The 17,051-nt window shown below is 55.1% G+C and overlaps 1 protein-coding gene across 3 annotated transcripts; it reads left to right on the top strand.

Annotated features, from left to right (window-relative positions):
* Positions 1-2,009: 2,009 nt before the first annotated feature.
* On the top strand, positions 2,010-13,355 carry CD276 (CD276 molecule). Of its 3 annotated transcripts, none has more exons than XM_056347464.1 (8): positions 2,010-2,187; positions 4,715-4,862; positions 6,258-6,608; positions 7,024-7,320; positions 8,532-8,672; positions 10,305-10,346; positions 10,829-10,864; positions 12,227-13,355. In XM_056347464.1, the coding sequence occupies exons 2-8, from the start codon at positions 4,814-4,816 to the stop codon at positions 12,244-12,246; spliced, it is 936 nt and encodes a 311-aa protein (XP_056203439.1). In that variant the 5' UTR covers positions 2,010-2,187; positions 4,715-4,813; the 3' UTR covers positions 12,247-13,355. The 3 variants fall into 3 exon arrangements, with proteins under 3 accessions (XP_056203439.1, XP_056203437.1, XP_056203438.1); XM_056347462.1 differs by having other exon boundaries at positions 12,224-13,355; XM_056347463.1 differs by lacking the exon at positions 2,010-2,187 and adding an exon at positions 2,556-3,372 and having other exon boundaries at positions 12,224-13,355.
* Positions 13,356-17,051: the final 3,696 nt, after the last annotated feature.

The following is a 17,051-nucleotide window of genomic DNA, read 5'->3' as shown; positions in this document are numbered from 1 at the left end:
TCAAAGACTTACAGGTGTGGAGTTGCACTTGTGGTTAAGATATCAAAGCTGTGATGCTGCTTTTATCATGTGAACTGTTGGGAGAAAGGACAAAGTGATGAAGCTGTGATGGTATGCAGTCCTGCCCTGGGCAGTGCTGGGATTTTGTGGCTCTTGGGGGTGAGTCTTCATGAAACCCTTGGGTTCCACCTGTATTTTTGGGTTGCTGAGCTTTGACGCTAGAGATGCCCATGGACTTGTTGCTCCTGGGAGAGGGAATAATCTCATGCAGAAGGTTCCTGCAACCCACTCCTGTCTCCCTGCTGCAGCATTGGGGGCTGATGGCTGGATTTTCTCCATCAGTCACTGAAAAAGGATGGGGACAATGAGTGCACAGGGTTGACATGGCTTGTGTCTGGTCTCTGAGAGTTCCTCAGCTGGAGCTATCACAGGGTGGGATCGTGCAGCTGTTCTGCACATCCAGCACTACCCACGCCAAGCTGGGCACAGAAAGAGAAATTCTCTTGATTTGCAGGGCACATCTGTGAATCGAGCACAGGGCTCCCAATTTAGTCGCAGGCTTTTGAAGTATATTGGCTTCATCCTTTCTCATTCTTGCTGCTGTCACCCATGGTGCCTGGGTCAAGGTATGCAGCCTTATTACCAGCTCTGTCGCTGCAAAATCTTTCCTTGCCTGCAAGGGGGAAAAAAAAAGAAGTGGTTTTAAATATAGCATGTTTTGGGTTATTTTTATTTGCCTTTTCATTTTAAACTTTCCAGGTTTGGTTGTTCCAGCTTTCCTCTATAATCAAAAGGGTGAGGAGCTTCCTTTGCTCCAGAGCAATGGAGGACCCAAACCTCCCACACAGGCACCTGGCTCCAGGGCACAAACTGCAGCCACTGGAGCCTTGGGGACATGGCAAGAGCTGCTGGTGTTGAAGGGCCCCCTATGAAAAACGGGTTAAAAACAAGAAGCTGCTTCCTTTGGGAAACAGCTGCTGTGCATGTGCTGCTGAAAAGTTGCCCTTGCAAAGAGCCTGGCTCCCTCCCAGTGCCCTGCTCTTCATCCTCCTCTTCTTCCTTTCCTGCTGTGCTCCCTTCCTTAGTCTTGGTCCCGATGCATCCCTCCCGCGGCCTGTGTCAGGGAGAGGCGCCGGGTGCCTGCGGTGCCTGCTTGCCTGAGGCTGTATAAAAGGAGACATTGTGTGTGGGAATGTGGGAGGAAGCTCAGTGCCATGGCCCTGCCCCGGCCAAGAGCAACCCAATGAGTTGTGGGAGTGATGGCGGTGTCCCCCCAAAGCCCAGCTGGGCTGCACCCCCAGAGAAGCAAACCTGAAAAGGTGGTGAGATGGCTTTTCCAAGGAATCTGATCCCTTTGGGTGGCCGATGCAGGAGGCTGCCCTGATGCCTTGTGTGTCTGAGGTCTTCCTCTTCTACATGGGGGACCTTCATGAGCACCCCCTTCCACACTGCAGCTCCCAACTATCTGGGGGTCCCCTTTAACCCTCCAGCAGCATTTTCTACCGAGTGTGGTGTGTGGTTGCTGGTGCCTCTGGGCAGCTGCTGTGGGTAAATCATTAGCCAGGTTTTTCCCCAGGAAGCGGCCTGCACCTCTCCGCAGGGAACTCCAGCTGCCTTTTGTTCTCACTCGAGGAGATGGCTCAGCCCTCCTGCCTCCCTGCGGCCCAGCTCCGTTACCCCAGTCCCCTGAATCTGAGGGCTCCAGAGCCCCAGCTCCGTGCACCCCAAGGACCCCAGATATGAGTGCTCTAATCCCCTGGCTCTGTATGCCCAGTCCCCCTGCTCTGAGGTCTCCAAAATCCCTGGCTCTGTGCATCCCAGCATCTCCCAGCTTGGTGCACTCCGGTTCCCTGGTTCTGTGCACCCCAGTCTGCTGGCTTAATGCACCCCAATGCCCTGGCTCTGCGCGCCCCGGCCCCCTGGCTCCACACGCCCTAGTTCCCCGGCTCTGTGTACCCCAATGCCCTGGATCAGTGCGCACCCAGTGCCCCGGCCCTGCGCACCTCCAGGCCCGCCGCCCCCGCAGGACCCCGGGCCGGGCCGGGCCCGGCGCGGCTCCTCCTCCGGCGGCGGCGGCGGGATCCCGGCAGGAAGCGGCCGCAGCCAATCAGGGCCGGGGCCGCCGCCCCGGGACCGGCCCGCCCGCGGCGGAGCGCGCGCTCCCGCCCGTCCCGCGCCGCCTGCCCGGTAAGTGCCCGGCGCGGCCCGGGCCGGCGGGGGGCGGCGCTGGGGCCGCGGCGGGATCCGGGGGTGCCGGCTGGGGAGCGGGGCCGCGCTGCGGCGGCCGGCGGGAGGGGCCGCTGCTCTCGTTTCCCCTCCCGCGGGACGGGGTTCGGAAGGGCCGTTGTTCCGGGCGGGCGGGCGGAATGAATGGGGCTGCACCCGAGCCCAGCCCCGCCGGGGCGGCGTGCGGCGGCCGGGCAGAGCCGGGGTGCTGGTCGGGGGGGGTGTCGGGGTTCCCCCCCTCGCTGCTGGGGGGTGCGGCGGCCTCCCGGGGGGGCAGGCGGGGTCCGCGCTGTTTCCCGGGGCCGGGCTCTGCGGGGCGGCAGCATCCACGGCTGCTTATAAATCATCCGCTTTAAAGTGCCCGATTTACGGCCAAACCCCCCGCCAGGCACAACCCGCGGCCCGAGGGGAAGCGGTCGCGCCCCTTTTCGGCGGGACCAGCGAAAGGGTCACCCGTCCCTTCCCGGACCCCGTGGGCTGCACCCCTCTTCTGCCGTGCCCCCATCCCCACCGGGTCCCGCTTCGCAAGCGGGGCCTTCTGCTGCGCACCGAGAAGCGGGGACTAAAAATAGTCCAGAGCAGATAGGCTCTTTGCTGGCACAAACCCCGGGAGGAGAGGAGCAAATAGGGGGGCTCAGCCCAGGCGCCCACAAAAGCTGGGACCCACCCGGCCCGGTGGGTGAGGGCTTCTCCTGCACCAGCAGATGTTTTCTGTACGCCTCCACCCATCTCGGGGCGGTGATTTGGCAGCTGATAATGTGGATATTAGAAAAAAGCAGCGTTTTGGTTGCATGATAGTGAATATTAAATAAGGAACGGGTGATGTGTGGTCTCCAGGGTCCTGTTGCAACAGAGGGTTTAATTATTCTTTGGGGTTCTGGAGGGTTCAGCCATCCTGGCTTGCCCTGCGCGGGGGCATCCTTCTTCCAAGGGGCACGTGCGTGGGGTTTGTTATATCCTGATCGGCGATGAAAGCTCAGGCCTGGAGCACAGCCTGTCCTTCAGCTGGGGCTCGTGCTGCCAGGATGGGGAAACTGAGTCACGCAATAGCGAGAGACCCACTGGAAAACTCCCGGCTGCAGAGGGAGGGTTGGGGACACGGGTGTTCCCTTCCTGTGACACCTCTCAGATGGTCTGGCAGGACTCGTAAGTCACGAAACCTAGAAAATGTAATTCATTTTAGCATCACCAGGAAAAGGAAAGAGCTCCAAGGGTGAGCGTGAGGGGGATGAGTCATGGTTTCCCTTGCCCGGGCAGCTGAGCGATGCCCCGGCACCCTCTCCCACCGCAGCTCCCTCCCTTTCTGGCTGCCTGAGGTTTGGCACAGGTTTGGCTCCAGGCTTGGCTGCTTGGGAAAAGGCAAGAGTCAGGAATATGGTTTAAGATAAAAAGCTGGATAATTTGTTTTCCCCAAAGAAGCCTTGTGCTCAGGAGGGAAGGAGAGGGGGTGCTTTCCCAGAGCTCTTGGCACAGAGCTGTGCCTTGGTTCCACACCCTGCCCTGCGCCTCAGTTTCCACCCCCCAGTGCCTCAGTTTCCCCCATCGGAGCTGAGCAGAGCAGAGCTTCGGGGCTGCCATCTCCCCCATTAAAGGGGGTTTGAAGAGGAAGGAGCTGATGGCCAAAGCTGTTCCTGCTGTGCCTGGGAAACTGGTGCTGTGCTGCCAATTTATAGCAAATACAGCTATCGTGCCAAAACTTGTCACACTAAGGGCTCTGGGCAGAGCAGTGGGGCTCTGGGATGTGCTGGGACAGGGATGGGACATGGCAGCAGCAGTGCTGGCTGCAGTATCTGGGGCGCATTTAGCTATGAGGGAGGAACGTGGGTCACGAGGGGCCTGGCAAGCTCCTGTCGTGGCTGGGGAGGGATGCTCGGGAAGCGAGCCACGGTAGCCAGCGGTGCTGGGCAGCTTGCCCTTGCCTCTCCCTACATCCAGCTCTGATAATGCTCTGGGTTTATTCCCTGCTTCTCGGGGCAGCCTCATGCCGGAGACTTTTTTGCCGCAAGCAGAGATGAATCTCACAGCCCTGGAGCCTCTGGCGGAGCCAGGAGTCTGCAAACCTCTTACGTTTAATTTTTAGCCATTTTGGACACTGGGTGTGAGTTGCCTCCTCTTGGAGGACAGGGATGTAACAGCCCAACGCTGCAGGGAAAAGCTGGGGCAGAGAGAAACAAAAGGGGAGGAGAACCAGTGAGGAGGGGAAGAGGCTCACATGGCTTCCCTGGGGCACCAGCCAACACCTCCAGCACAAGAGCTGCTGGGTCTGTCATGTCCCGATGCAGGGGGTGCACTGGTCCCTTGGCCAGCGCCAGGCTGGAGGCAGACCCCTCCTGCTTTTTACAACGGGGTGGGTGCTCCAGTTGCTGCATGGCAGCTGGGGAGGATGGCTGGCATGGGATCCCCTGCCTGATGCCGGTCTCCTCCCCTCTCTTACTCTTTGCCCCTGGTCCCCAGTGCCATCTCAGTGTTTCTTTCTATTTTTCCGCAGCTCAGGGCACTTGCTGTGAGAGAGAAGACTCCCTGTGAAAAGAACACCCGGGGCCGTGCTTGCTTCTGCTTTATTACCCAGGCTTTGCTCGTAGCAAGGATGCTCTGCCCACTGCTTGCCCTGGGAGTGCTGGTGCTCAGCCTGGCAGGTGAGCGGGGCTGGGGGGGTTGGGGTTGGCATGGTCTGTGTGTCACTACCCCAAAGGAGATGCCGCATTCATTCTGACAAAGCTTTTGACCTGTGGTTCCTGATGGCAGTGCCCGCAAGGTGTTTGTCCTGGTTTCATGGTTCTCCAGCTGCCCAGGCCATCACCCCGTGGGTGTGATGGCTTCTGGTGCATGTGGGCCACTCTCATAGCAGGGGACACCACCTCCGGCCTGCTACAGCGGAATGGCAAAGCCACGGGAGGACTAAGTCCTGAAGGTTTCTGACTTACCCGAGTCTGTCTCCACACACTGCAGCTCCTGGGAGAGACCTCAGGGCTGAATCCTTTTGGGATGCCCAGTAGCAGTTCCAGCCAGATTGGGTAACGTTCCTAAAACCCACTGGCATTTATTATTAGCCAGAGGGAGACATGATGCTCTCGAGTCAGCCTAGAGCCAGGCAGGCTGCCGGAGTGCTCTTCTCCTGCCTGTCTGCCCGTCTGCAGCACCTGGCAGGTCTACTCCAGCCCAGCTGCTTCCCGCAGCTCCTCATCCTCCACGCTCGGGCTCTTGCTTAACAGTTAATGTTTTGTTGCTCCCCTTGTCCCCAGGGAGGTGTTTGCTGTGGGTAATGGCTTTGTTGTGTTCCACAGCAGTGCTGAGGTTGGAATATAAAGCAAATCCTTGGTCCAAGGCGAGACTTTTTCCCCCTTGCCCCTCCCTGTTTTGGGGTTTGGGGGAACTGGTGAACGAAGTGATGATGGTGCCCTGGGTCTGATTTGGGGGACATTGCTGCTCGCTGCCAACTGGTGCCCCAGTATCATCTCTGAGCGTGGAGGGTCTGGCAGCCCTGGCATGGTTGGCATTACCTCCTGATGCCGTGGCAGAGTTGGCATCCTGCCATGGCTCAGCAGTGTGGTTGGCATTGTGCCATGGCACTGGGATGAGGATGGCTTCTCGCCATGGCATGCCAGTTGGCATGGCACTGGAGCACTGGTGCCATCTAGTGCCTGCCAGCCTGGCCATGGCGCTGCCCGGAGCTGGCTCATCCTGGTGACATGGGACTGTGTCCCCACTGCTGTCACCCACTGACCTCCTCACCTCATGGGGAGAACTGGGCTGCATGTCCGGGGGGTGCAGGTTTGGGTGCCTGTGGCCGCAGCTGGCAGCTGAAGGCAGTAGTTCTCCACGTTTGGTGCTGGATGTGGCACAGTCTCCCTGCCAGCAGGGTGGGCTTGGCTGGGAGTCAGTGCTGGGGATGGTCCTGAGATGCCACCTGTCCATGGGTCCATCCTATGGGCATCCCTTGATTTGTTTAGAAGTTATCCAGGTGGAGCACTAAGGAGATGCTTCTGCAGGGTCTCACCACCACATGCTTTGCCCTTGCCACCTTTCTGCAGGTGCCATGGAGATCCAGGTCCCGGATGAACCCGTGGTGGCTCTTTTTGGCCGAGATGCCACCCTGCACTGTTCTTTCTCCCCCGAGGCCAACTTCAGCCTCAACGACCTGAGCCTCATCTGGCAGCTGACAGACACCAAGCGCTTGGTCCACAGCTTCTCTGGTGGCCGGGACCAGCTGGCAGACCAGGGTGGGGGCTACGCCAACCGTACAGCCCTCTTCTACGACCAGCTGGCCCAGGGCAACGTGTCACTGCTTCTCCGACGTGTGGAGATCTCAGATGAGGGCAGCTTCACCTGCTTTGTCCGGGTCCGGGACTACAGCAGTGCAGCTGTGACATTGCAGGTGGCAGGTGAGAGATGGAGGATTGGGGTGTCCCTACATGTCTCCCCAAAGAGAAGGGTTTTCCATCATGCTTTGTGGCTCTGTGGAGCCTCTTTCTCTCTCCACCTTTGCCATGATCTCCCTACAGTCAGGTCTCTGTTGGAGACCAACTAGTTGCATCTCTCCATAGGATTGCTGGGGGGGGGGGGGGGGGGGGGGCGGGCAGGGCACAGTGCCTTCCCTGCCGTGATGGAGAGGCTTTCAGTTGGGAGGGCACCTGGAAGCATGGTCATAAATGAACCAGAGCTGGGGAGGCTTCAGCTGGCTGGTTTCATCAGCTAGAAGATTCTGTCCTGGGACTTGCCCAGCCTCATTGGGTTTCTCCAGATCCTGATCCTTTGGCCTTCTCCATCACGTCATGCTGGCTGTCCTCTCCCTTGCAGCTCCCTACTCCAAGCCCAATATGAACCTGGAGCCCAACAAGGACTTGAAGCCAGGCGATCTGGCAGCTGTGACTTGCCATGCTTCCCACGGCTACCCTGAGGCCAGTGTCCTCTGGCAGGACAGCCGGGGCAGCAACATCACAGAAAACGTTACCACATCCCAGGTGGCCAACGAGGAAGGTCTCTTTGATGTGCACAGCGTCCTCCAGGTGCTGGTGGAGCCCAGCAGCACTTACTCCTGCCTGGTGCGAAACCCAGTGCTGAAGCAGGAGACCCACGCTTCTGTCACCATCACGGGTGAGCCAGCAAGGGCCAAAACTGGGGGAAGAAAGCGATGGGCTGTGTCTGAAGAAGGTGATTGTGGTGGCAGTGGGATCCTTACTGTGGCCCAGAGCCACTTTGTGGGTTGTTACCCCATACCTCTGCTCTGCTTGTCCCCCCATGACCTAAAAGGGTGACTTGAGGCTGTGCTGTCCTCCCCATCACCACACGCCAGCGTCCCAGCTAGAACAAGTGACCTTAGTTTTTAGTCTCTAGCTTTGCCAGTTGCCCCATCCCAGTATAAATCACCCCAGAAGGCCAGCACAGGGCATGGTAGTTGTCTTCTCCTTAGCGTGTGGCCATGAGATGCTCTCAGTCTGGGGTTCTCCATGCCAGCTGCAGCAATCCTACTTCAGAAATACAGGCTGGAGGAGTTCATCAAGCATGTTCAGCCTCACTGCTTTGCTCCGAGCTCTCCTGCTGCCTGCCCAGAGCTCTTTATAACCTTGTGTACTCCCTGGTAGCATTAATTAGTGTTTAATTACCCTTGGTACCGCATTTGCTGGGTTGGGAAGGTGGGTCCCTGGTGGAGCATAAACTTTATGGCTGGATGCACCAAACTCATGCAGGAAAACTTGTGTGGATGCTGCTGGGTGGGGACAGAGGGGTGACTTCTGCAGGGGCTCCCAAGCATGCGAACAAATAGTCAGCCTTAGGATGACGTCTGTGGAGGGGCAGGGTTTGGGGCAAAACTTTATTTGAAGAAGGAGCAATATTATGGAGAAAAATGGGATTCCTGGTGCTCCAGGAGATATCCCGCAAGCCCTGGTGGTCCCTGCCAGGCCATCCCAGGCCCCGGGGACAGCATTCCCATCCTTCCCAGCTCCATGGTGTGAGATGAGGAGGGAAAGAGAGTGGGTGCAGCATCATCTAACACTTCTTTTGAGCTTCTTAGCAAGCAAGGGGTCAGCTGCCATTTGAATTTATTAGTGCAATTATTTAAAGGTTAATGAAGTATTTTAGGGAGTGACTCAACCTGCTGCTTCCTTGGCTGGATCCAGACCTGCTGAGGGAGGCCATAATTAAAGGCACCAACAGTTTTGCTTCCAAAGCCACCCCTTGTGCCACCAACTCTTTCCATGGGGACATACCCCTGCCACCGTGGGGTCCTGGACACCGGGCACACATGCCCCTGGTCGGGCAGCGATTCTCACGACGGTGGTATTTCTCTTTCCTCTTGCTGCAAGGCCAACACCTCGCCTTCCCTGCCGTGGCTCTCTGGGTGACAGTGGGACTCGCCATCTGTGTCGTGGGGCTGCTAGCTGTCCTGGCATATGTGTGCCAAAAGAAAATCCGCCAGAGCTGTGAGGAAGAGGAAGAAAATGCAGGTAATGTCATGGCTATTTTCCCCAGAAGGGATGGGGTTTGCAGAGGGTGATGGATGAGGGAAGCAGGAGCAAATTTTAATGGGCACTTGTCTTGGTGGTAGCGTCTTTTAAAGGATGAAGCTCAGAGCTGCTGGGATTGGTGGGCATCAGCAGATCTGTACTGGAGAGCCTGTGCTGGTTGCATGCGTTGCTCCGGGCAGCTCTGTCAAACATACACCTGGTTTTCCTCCCACCCAGCATGTGTCCCCCTTTCACCTTTCTGCTCCAAGCATCCCCTGCATGTCTGGTACCCACAACCTGGTGTACTTGGGGCATCTCCTCTGAGAAGGTGCTTCTAGCATTTGCCACCATGGAAATGCCAAGCTCTTTGACATGCAGAAATAACATGAAAGAGATGCTCCATGCTCTTGTTTTCTGCATCCTTCTGTTTGTGGTTTGTTTTTCATTATGGGGAGATGTTGGCACAAAAAGGAGGGCTTTGTTGCTTTAAAAAACAAACTCTGCCGTACTCTGAAAATGGCTGCAGAAGCAGCTTTGCTGACATTCCCCATTTGTTTTCTCTCGCTGCCTCCTGAGGCGTTTGCTCTGCCAAAGCCTTCCCCTGCCAGCATCGTGCTGCGGGGCTGGCACCCGCAGCCTCCCTCCCTGGGTGCTCCCACTTCGCTCCTCCTTTTTCTGCCGGGGAGGAAGTTGGTGCTGATGCCACCATGATGCCTGGCTGTTGGGTGTCCCCAGTGGTGGGGACCAAGAGGATTTTTCCCCAGCAGAACCCAGGAAATTGTCTGCAAGAGATACATATAAAAATACTTTTTTTCCCCTGCCTCTGTAACAGAGTATTTTCTCCTCGGCCAGCAGATTTGCAGTGCTGTGATGCTCAGCTGTGGCCCCAGGCCAGCTGACCTCAGTCCTTTAGCATCAAGACACAGCTCCCAGCCCGTGATGTTTTGCACCAATGGCTACATGCCCTTAGCAACAACCTTTTGCTATGGCTTTTGGTCAGCCAGAAAACAGGCAGGGACCCTGCCCACAAACCTGGCAGCCGTGGGAGGCAGGAGCAGCAATTTTTGCTGGTCATTCTGGGCAGGAACAACATCATGGCAGGTCTTACCCATGGGGTGCAAAGCTCTCAGGCTCCAGGACAGGGTGGTAGCCTGGGTGCTGTGGCAGGGAGAAGGGGATGCTCATCCCTCAGTGCCGATGGGGTGTCCCGGAGGTGTTGGGGGATCCATGGTCTCCCTGCTAAGCCCCTTGCCAAGTGCTGCTCCAGATGGCGGTTGTGCTATAAATAGGGAGGAGAGCAGCTGTGCTGCATTGCCCGGCGCTGTGGCTTTTTCTGCTTTGCTCGTAGGGTTGTGCCACCCCAGCACAGCCTTGTGCTCAGGGAAATACCCCCAGCGGCGTGCTGGAGGGGAGTGCTGGGTGCAGGTGGGTACCAGTCACCACTGTCCCGAGCACCTGGTCCTGGCCAGACACTGGGTTATGTGGTGATTGTGGGTGGCTCCCAGTAGCCAGGAGTGGTGGCAATCCAAGGGGCACCCACCAAACGCAGCTGCCTGGGGAGGTGGGGTTCGGGGTGGGTGCTGGGGTGGAGCCTGGCAGATGCTTCATGTGCTCTGGTTTGCTCTTTTGCAGGGACAGAGGAGCAGGATGAGGAGGGGGAAGAACCCAAGACAGGTGGGTGCGTGATGCATATTATGCACATGAGTGTATTATAGCGTGTGCTCGTGCCACTGTCCCCTACACAAGCAAACACCTTGGCATTCTTTGCACCCTCCATCGATGCGAAGCCCCCCCCCCTGCCCCCCGCTTGCCCACTCTTTGATGCACCCCCTCAGGCTGGCAGCTCACTGTTAAGCCACCCTACCTCTTAATAAAAAAGACTCGTATGCTCTGCTGTTATCAAACGGGTTAATTATATGCCCAGCAATTGCCTTTATCTGCTGGCACAGGAGCAAGCCCTCTTGGGATGTCAGCTCCTTTGCTGCTGGGGAGATTTAGGGACCAGGGCTTGGCTTGCAATGGAAACTGGTGAGTGCAGTTATTGGGGTGAGCTCTGCAAAATGGGGGTATTAGCTGTTTCCTCTGCAGAGGCATTCCTTTGCAAACTCCCGTCCCACATGGTATGGACTGACCGTGTACTGTTGTGCTTTTCACAGCTCTGCAGCCACTGAAGAGTGAGGAGAGCAGAGACGGTGAGTGTGTGTGACAGGCTACGGCACAGAAGCATGAGCCAGCTCATGGTGAAGGTTTCTTACTAAGCACACTAGAGATGATGCTGAGATCTAAGTGCAAAGTATCTATTGCAGATCCATCACCCATCACTGGGTTTTGGGGATTTTCTTCCATTTTTTCCCCTAGTTTTTAATCAATTTTTCCCACATCAATTCTTTCCTAACGCTCATTTTCACTCCAGTTTGGGCTGCACTTGCCCTGGCCACTGCTCGTATCTCTCAGCAGCGATGAAGTGATGTGGCCAATGCCTTTGACATGGTGTTTCTTTTCTTACCCTTCCTTTTCTTGGGCAATTTGGGGCTGAGAAAAGCCTCCTGCCACCAGCCCAGGTCACTGAGAGGTATTTGGGTCTTTTTCTTTAGCGTTGCCATCAGTTTGCCAAGAGGAGAGGAATTGATGGGGTTGGTTCCTCATCTGGCAAAGAGGGAGGCATGAGCTTCATCCCTAACCCATGCAGAATTCCCCAGCAGCAGCCTGGTGCTGAATTTCTGGTGGAAATTCATGAAAACTGGAGTCCCAGCTCCTGTTTCTGCCTTTCAGTATCTTCTCCCAGCCTCCTGGCTTGGTGCTGCCAACAGCCCATCACCCATCCCAGCCCGGTGATGGGCTCCAGCACTTTCTGTGCCTGGTCAGCTCCGCTCCTCCCTGATTCATCCTCGTCCCAAGATCTCAATCTTTTAATTTATTTCCTTTTATATTAAAGGCAGAGGCTTGGCATCTGCTGCTGGTGAATTACTGCTAAACCCTCCCTTCCTCTTTTATTAACAGCCCTGATTTTTCTCTAATGCCATTTCCCTCCTCACCCCGATAGGTTTATAAAAACCTTGTCTCCCTTCCCCTTCACACCTTTAGCAAAGCATCAATCGATTCCACTTTTCCTTTTTTTCCCCCTCCTTCCTGCCCTTATCTCCCCCTTGCAAGCTGCCGCAGACCATGCTTGGCTTCCCAGCCCCTTGGCTTCTCATCCCAAGTGCAGCCTGTTTGCTTAACCCCATGTGTGAGACATCTCCTGCTTGCTCCTTGACCAATTTTCAGCGGAAACAAAGCTTGAATAATAACATCTCACGGGGTTTGTCAGCTGCGGGGGTGTTTCTAGCCAGGAGGATGGATGGAGGGATAAAATCACACCTACATGTGCCTGGTTGTATTTGCCTGAGGGTGGTGGCATCAGCCCTGAGTTTGGGGATGCCAGTTTTCCAGGGCAAGGAGAGTCCAGAGTTGCTGGCAATCTAATGAACTCATTAATTTGGACCTGTGAATTATTATTCTTGTTTAACGTCTTTGACAATTTTTATTTAGTCTTTTCTTTTTCTCCCCAGATAATGAGCAAGAAATTGATTGACGGGAGTTGGGATACCCCCAAGCAGCACCCTGTGCCCTGGACCAGCCAAGATGTCACCAGCGGGGACAAGCTCCGGGTCTCTGGGGAGGGCACAGACCTGCTACCACCCCTCTTTCCCGGGCCCCATCACCCTCCTCCCTCCCTGGTGACATCTTCGGGGCGCCCTGGGGCTGGAGAGAGTCTGCGTCTCTCTATCCCTGGTGAGCCCTGAAGATAGGTGCATCCTTCCTGGAGACGGGGTGCATGGGGCCAGGCTCCCCACTGTCCATCTCTCTGTCCCCACGTGGGGCTGAGAACAGCTAGGGCTGACCGTTCCCCCCAGCACCCTCTATGCCCGCTCCCGCGTGGCTGCAACTGAGCCATCCACCTGCCAGGTGCCTTCCAGGGCAAATTTCAGTGCCCTTTCCAAGCCCAGAGGCCTTGAGAGGGGTGATGGGCTCAGCGAGATCCCTGGGAGTGACCAGTGGAGCCCTGGAGGCTCTGGGAAGATGGATGAGACCTGTGGGACCCCCAGGTACAGGGGGGCAGAGCTGGTGCTCTTGGCCCCAATGGATGCACCGCTCCAGAGATGTATGGGCGCGATTATTTTTTCACGTTGCACCACTGTGGTTCCCACTGGACTTTTATTTTTGCCTTAAATGCAAACCCCCTTACGGGTGGTTATCCCCTGCCTCAAAAAAAAAAACGGGGGATTTTTTGAGAGGCTCTCGAAAGGCAGGACTTAGGGGGCTACCTGCTGGATGGGTGGAGCCCCCCTGTCCTCCCTGAGGTGACAAAGCTGATGCTTTGGGGGCTGAAGCACTGGTGGGGCTGAACCTGGCTGGTGTGTGGGGTCAAGCCCTCATGTTTCCCATGGGATCAGGGACCTTTGCCCCTGTGCATGTCCTGGGAGTCCTCCCCCTGCTGCTGGGTACCTGCAGCGTACGTGGGGGCACCCAAAGTGCTGTGGTGAACAAGGTGGTGTGTCCCTGGTCCCACTCGGGTGGGTGGAGAAGTCCCTGCCGTGCCCCTCAATGGCTCTTCTGCTGGTTTTCATTGTTATTTAAAATCCAGAATCTGAAGGGGATTTTTGTGCCTTGACAAATAAATTTGGGGGTTGTTTTGGACAATGCTTTCCAGGCTTGGCATGGTCTCCAGGATGCAGCTTTGGCCATAGTTTGAATATGAAAATTCCCAGAGCAAAACCTTCATGCCACCCAGTCAGCCCAGCTCCATCTGTCCCTCCGTCCCCTGCTGCCGCCACAGCACCTCACACTGTGCTACCCTCATCCATCACCCAGCACGGGAAGAAAACCGCTTCAGGGATGGAGAGATGCCTGCCCTCATCCCTCCACTTTATTTTAATACCTCAAGCAGCAGAACGAAGAGCAAAATCCCAGAAGACATTGTCATCTGTCTAAGATCGCTCTGATATTGGGGCTGGTTAATCCCAGTGATGGGATGTGAGCGGGGTCTGATGGGGGCTGGTGGGGAAGGGACCTTCCTAAATCACCTGAGGAGGATTATTTTTAGCTGTCCTTCCCCAGGCTTAAAGCCAGGCTCTTAATTTTAATAGGAAAATATTTCTAAAAGTGAGACAAGGAAAAGCATGCTGGTATCAAACCCTTATTAGGAAGGGGATGGATGGTGATTTCATTTAGTGGTTTTGATCTAAAGCCTGAATTAAATGCCAGCACAATTTTTAACAAGGTGCCAGGAGGTACCATTAATATTATTTAGCACCCAGACACTGGGCTGGGGGAATGAAGCCATTAACCACCCCCAGTTCCTTGTCGGGCACCAGGATGAGTTGTCCCCATGTTGAGGACATCTTTAAAGGTCCTGAGATGGTGCCAGCATCCTGGAGGATGTCTCCTTCAGCTGGGAGCTTTTTGGGGCACTCCTTTAGGCAGATTTGAGATTTTTTTTTTTTTTTTTTTTTTTTGGCAAAATGCAGCCTGTGCTGCGCAAGGAAGGGAGATCTTGAGGGTGGTAAGGGAGAAAATCAGAATTAAGCTGCAGCAGCCCAGGGAACTTCTTGCTTAGGTGGCCCAGGGTGATGAGCTGTCCCAAACTGTGAGCTTCTGCTTGGGGCAAAGCTGCTCACTGCTGTCCCCGCGAGGGTGTGCTGTGCTTTGGCACAGGATAAAGCACCCCAGGAAGAGCTTAGTTGTCCCCCTTGTCCCCAAGTGCCATCTTGCTTTTGGGGCTGTCCAGATGATGGGTCTTTTTGGGGGAGGAAACCATCCATCTTCTTCTTCAGGGTCTCTTAATGGGTGTTATGGGTGAAAGCCAGTCAGGGATGAGGCTCGTGGCTGTGATGCTGTTGTGCAGGTTTTTTCCATTCCCCAAAAGCCCCAACATCCTTCTCCACCTGCTCCCAGAAAATAGTGAAGCTGGCAGCTGGGAAAGTGGGATTTAACAGGGATGCAGAGTGCGAAGGACCTGGCACTGAGAGCTAGCAGCAGCTCAGCTGCTGGAATTCGCTCATGTTTGCTCTCATCCCTCCTGGGAGCAGGCGAGACCGCGAGTTCGTCCAAACACCCTCAATGTGTAAAAAAACCAAGCCCAAAATCACATTTGGCAGGTTATTTCAGAAAGCGCCAGGGCGAGTCTCTCCCAAGCACCAATTGATGGCGGCTTGATTCTCTCCATCAATGATAAAGGGCTCCTGCTTCTTCTATTGACCTAATTCCAAAGGGAGGGGAGGATAGAGATGCTGAGCCTTGTCGCTGCCTCCCGCTGAGGACCACGTGGGCTGGATGATGGGCGATGGGATGGGATGGATGATGCCCCTGCAGTGCTGCTTGTCCCTGTTGTCCCCTTGTGCTGCCCTGGTTCATGGATGGGGCCATGTCCCTGCAGGCAGCAGGGATGCTCTGGAAACCCTGAGAGCTGGGTCGGACCCAGGAGCTGCCCAGCACCCGTGCGTGTCTCTGCCCTGTGGTGTGTGTCAGTGTTGTTTTCCAGAGGTGAAGGATTTGCAAGAAGCACCATTTTCTACATGGGCTTGTTTCCCTAGGGTGATACGCCTTTCATCAGGATGAATGGGATCCAGCTCCTACACTGCCCCCGGATACCCAGTTCTGGACCTCAAAATTGCTGGGCCAGACCTGAATTCAGCTGGAAATCTCAGAGCAACCTGGCTGAGTTGCTTTCTGATTTTAAGAACAGTGCAAATGTAATCTCTGACTTTCCCAGGGAAGGCAGAGCCCAGAAACAGCCCCAGGGCTGGATTTTCCTGCCACTTAGCTGCTGAAGGTGAGGAACAAAGCCCGAGGCCAGGGCTGTGAGCCTGCAGGAGAGCTGGTACTTAGGCAGAGGGAATTAAAAATCACTTTCTACCTCTGCTGGCAGCTTTTCCTGGGCAGCAACATCCAAAAAACATATAATTTGATTTAAAAATCTAGGATTTACTGTGAACAACTAGGTGGGGTTTCCCCACCCCCCACCCCCTTTTGTTTCCTCCTGGTGCAACAACTGGGATGGAGAAAACATCCAGCTCTGTGCCAGCTCTGCTCAGGGAGTTTACTTTCCGTGAGCAAGCTGAAGCCTGTGCAAAGCACCAGTGCACTCAAAAGCTCCTTTTCAGCAAAAAAAGGCCTTGAAAAACTCTCAGACTTGTGCCATCGATCCTGATGCCCAAATCCTTTTGAGGGGGGATGAAGAGCGCCATGGTATTCCCAAGGGAACTGCGTGGAGTTGGCACTTCCAGAGCCAGCTTCCCCCTCCCAGGACCCATTTTCAGAGCCCAATCCCAAACAGATTATTCCCCAGAGCCGCAATGCATCTGGTCCCGCTAAGTCAGAGTTAACAGAGGGGTTGAAAGACATTTTAATTACAGATTTGGCTATCCTGCATGATTTATCCTGGGTAACTTGAGCAATTTATCCATCAGCGGTTATAAGGCATCTGAAGCAGAAAGAAAGCACAGGGAGTATTTATCGCAGTGACTCAGAAGTCATTTAAGAGAGATTTGAAACGAAACAGTGATGTTGTTTAAAAAAACCCTACCTGGCATTAAGAAGTTGTCTCCAGCCAGGAAAATTAATGAGCAATATAATTTTCAAACTCAGTTCTGCTCTTTTTCTGCATTAGTCAAGCGGGGTTTGTTTCTCTTTGGGACGTGCAGCTGAAGCGTGGCGTGGGAACGAGGGAATTGGGGTGACGTTTCAATGTTATTTTACTATCGGGTGGCATTTCAATGTCATTTCACCATCATTATTCATGGTGGGTGAGACACACACACACACACACACACGCCCCGGCAATGCTTTTGCAAGCCGGATCTGAGCCCGTGCCTGGAGGCTCAGCAATAGCATCATTTTCTTGGGGCTGGTGGAGAGAGGTTGGTGTTGTTTAATGAGCCTTAGAGAAGCATGTGGTGTCTCAGGGAAGGAGACGTTGCTTAAACAGTGCTGGAGAAGTATTCATTTCCCCTACTAATACAGTATTTAACACTCCAGTGAAAAAGCACCCTGGTAAATAAACAGATGCCTTCAGATGAGCCATCTAGGAAAAAAGTGCTGACAGCGCAGTTATTTTCCATGCCCAATAGAAATTATTTTTCTCATCTCAGGTGGTGAAGTTGTGTATGAAAATGGAAAATTCAGGAGAAGACCCATCGCAAAGGGAGGATGTAATATTGCTTCCTACAGTATGCATCAAAGACCTCCACTGTGGGACTGTGGGACTCATCCATGCTCCTCTGAAGGCTTTCCAAGGAGCATGGATGGGGCATACGCAACTATTGGCCCTCCTTGTCTAGCAGGGGCTCAGTGAAGACCCTGAGCTCCTGTTAGCTCAGGGAAGGAGAGGCCACTGCG

The sequence above is a fragment of the Falco biarmicus genome, chromosome 7, assembly GCF_023638135.1.
Source record: "Falco biarmicus isolate bFalBia1 chromosome 7, bFalBia1.pri, whole genome shotgun sequence".
Classification (NCBI taxonomy): Eukaryota; Metazoa; Chordata; class Aves; order Falconiformes; family Falconidae; genus Falco; species Falco biarmicus.
This window is presented reverse-complemented; position numbering and strand designations above follow the sequence as displayed.

Excerpts from the sequence above, each read along its gene's own strand:
- CD276 (XM_056347462.1), top strand. The coding sequence starts at position 4,814 with ATGCTCTGCCCACTGCTTGCCCTGGGAGTGCTGGTGCTCAGCCTGGCA. Across the intron at positions 7,321-8,531 it reads CGCTTCTGTCACCATCACGG|GCCAACACCTCGCCTTCCCT; the intron begins GTGAGCCAGCAA and ends TCTTGCTGCAAG. Across the intron at positions 8,673-10,304 it reads GGAAGAGGAAGAAAATGCAG|GGACAGAGGAGCAGGATGAG; the intron begins GTAATGTCATGG and ends GCTCTTTTGCAG.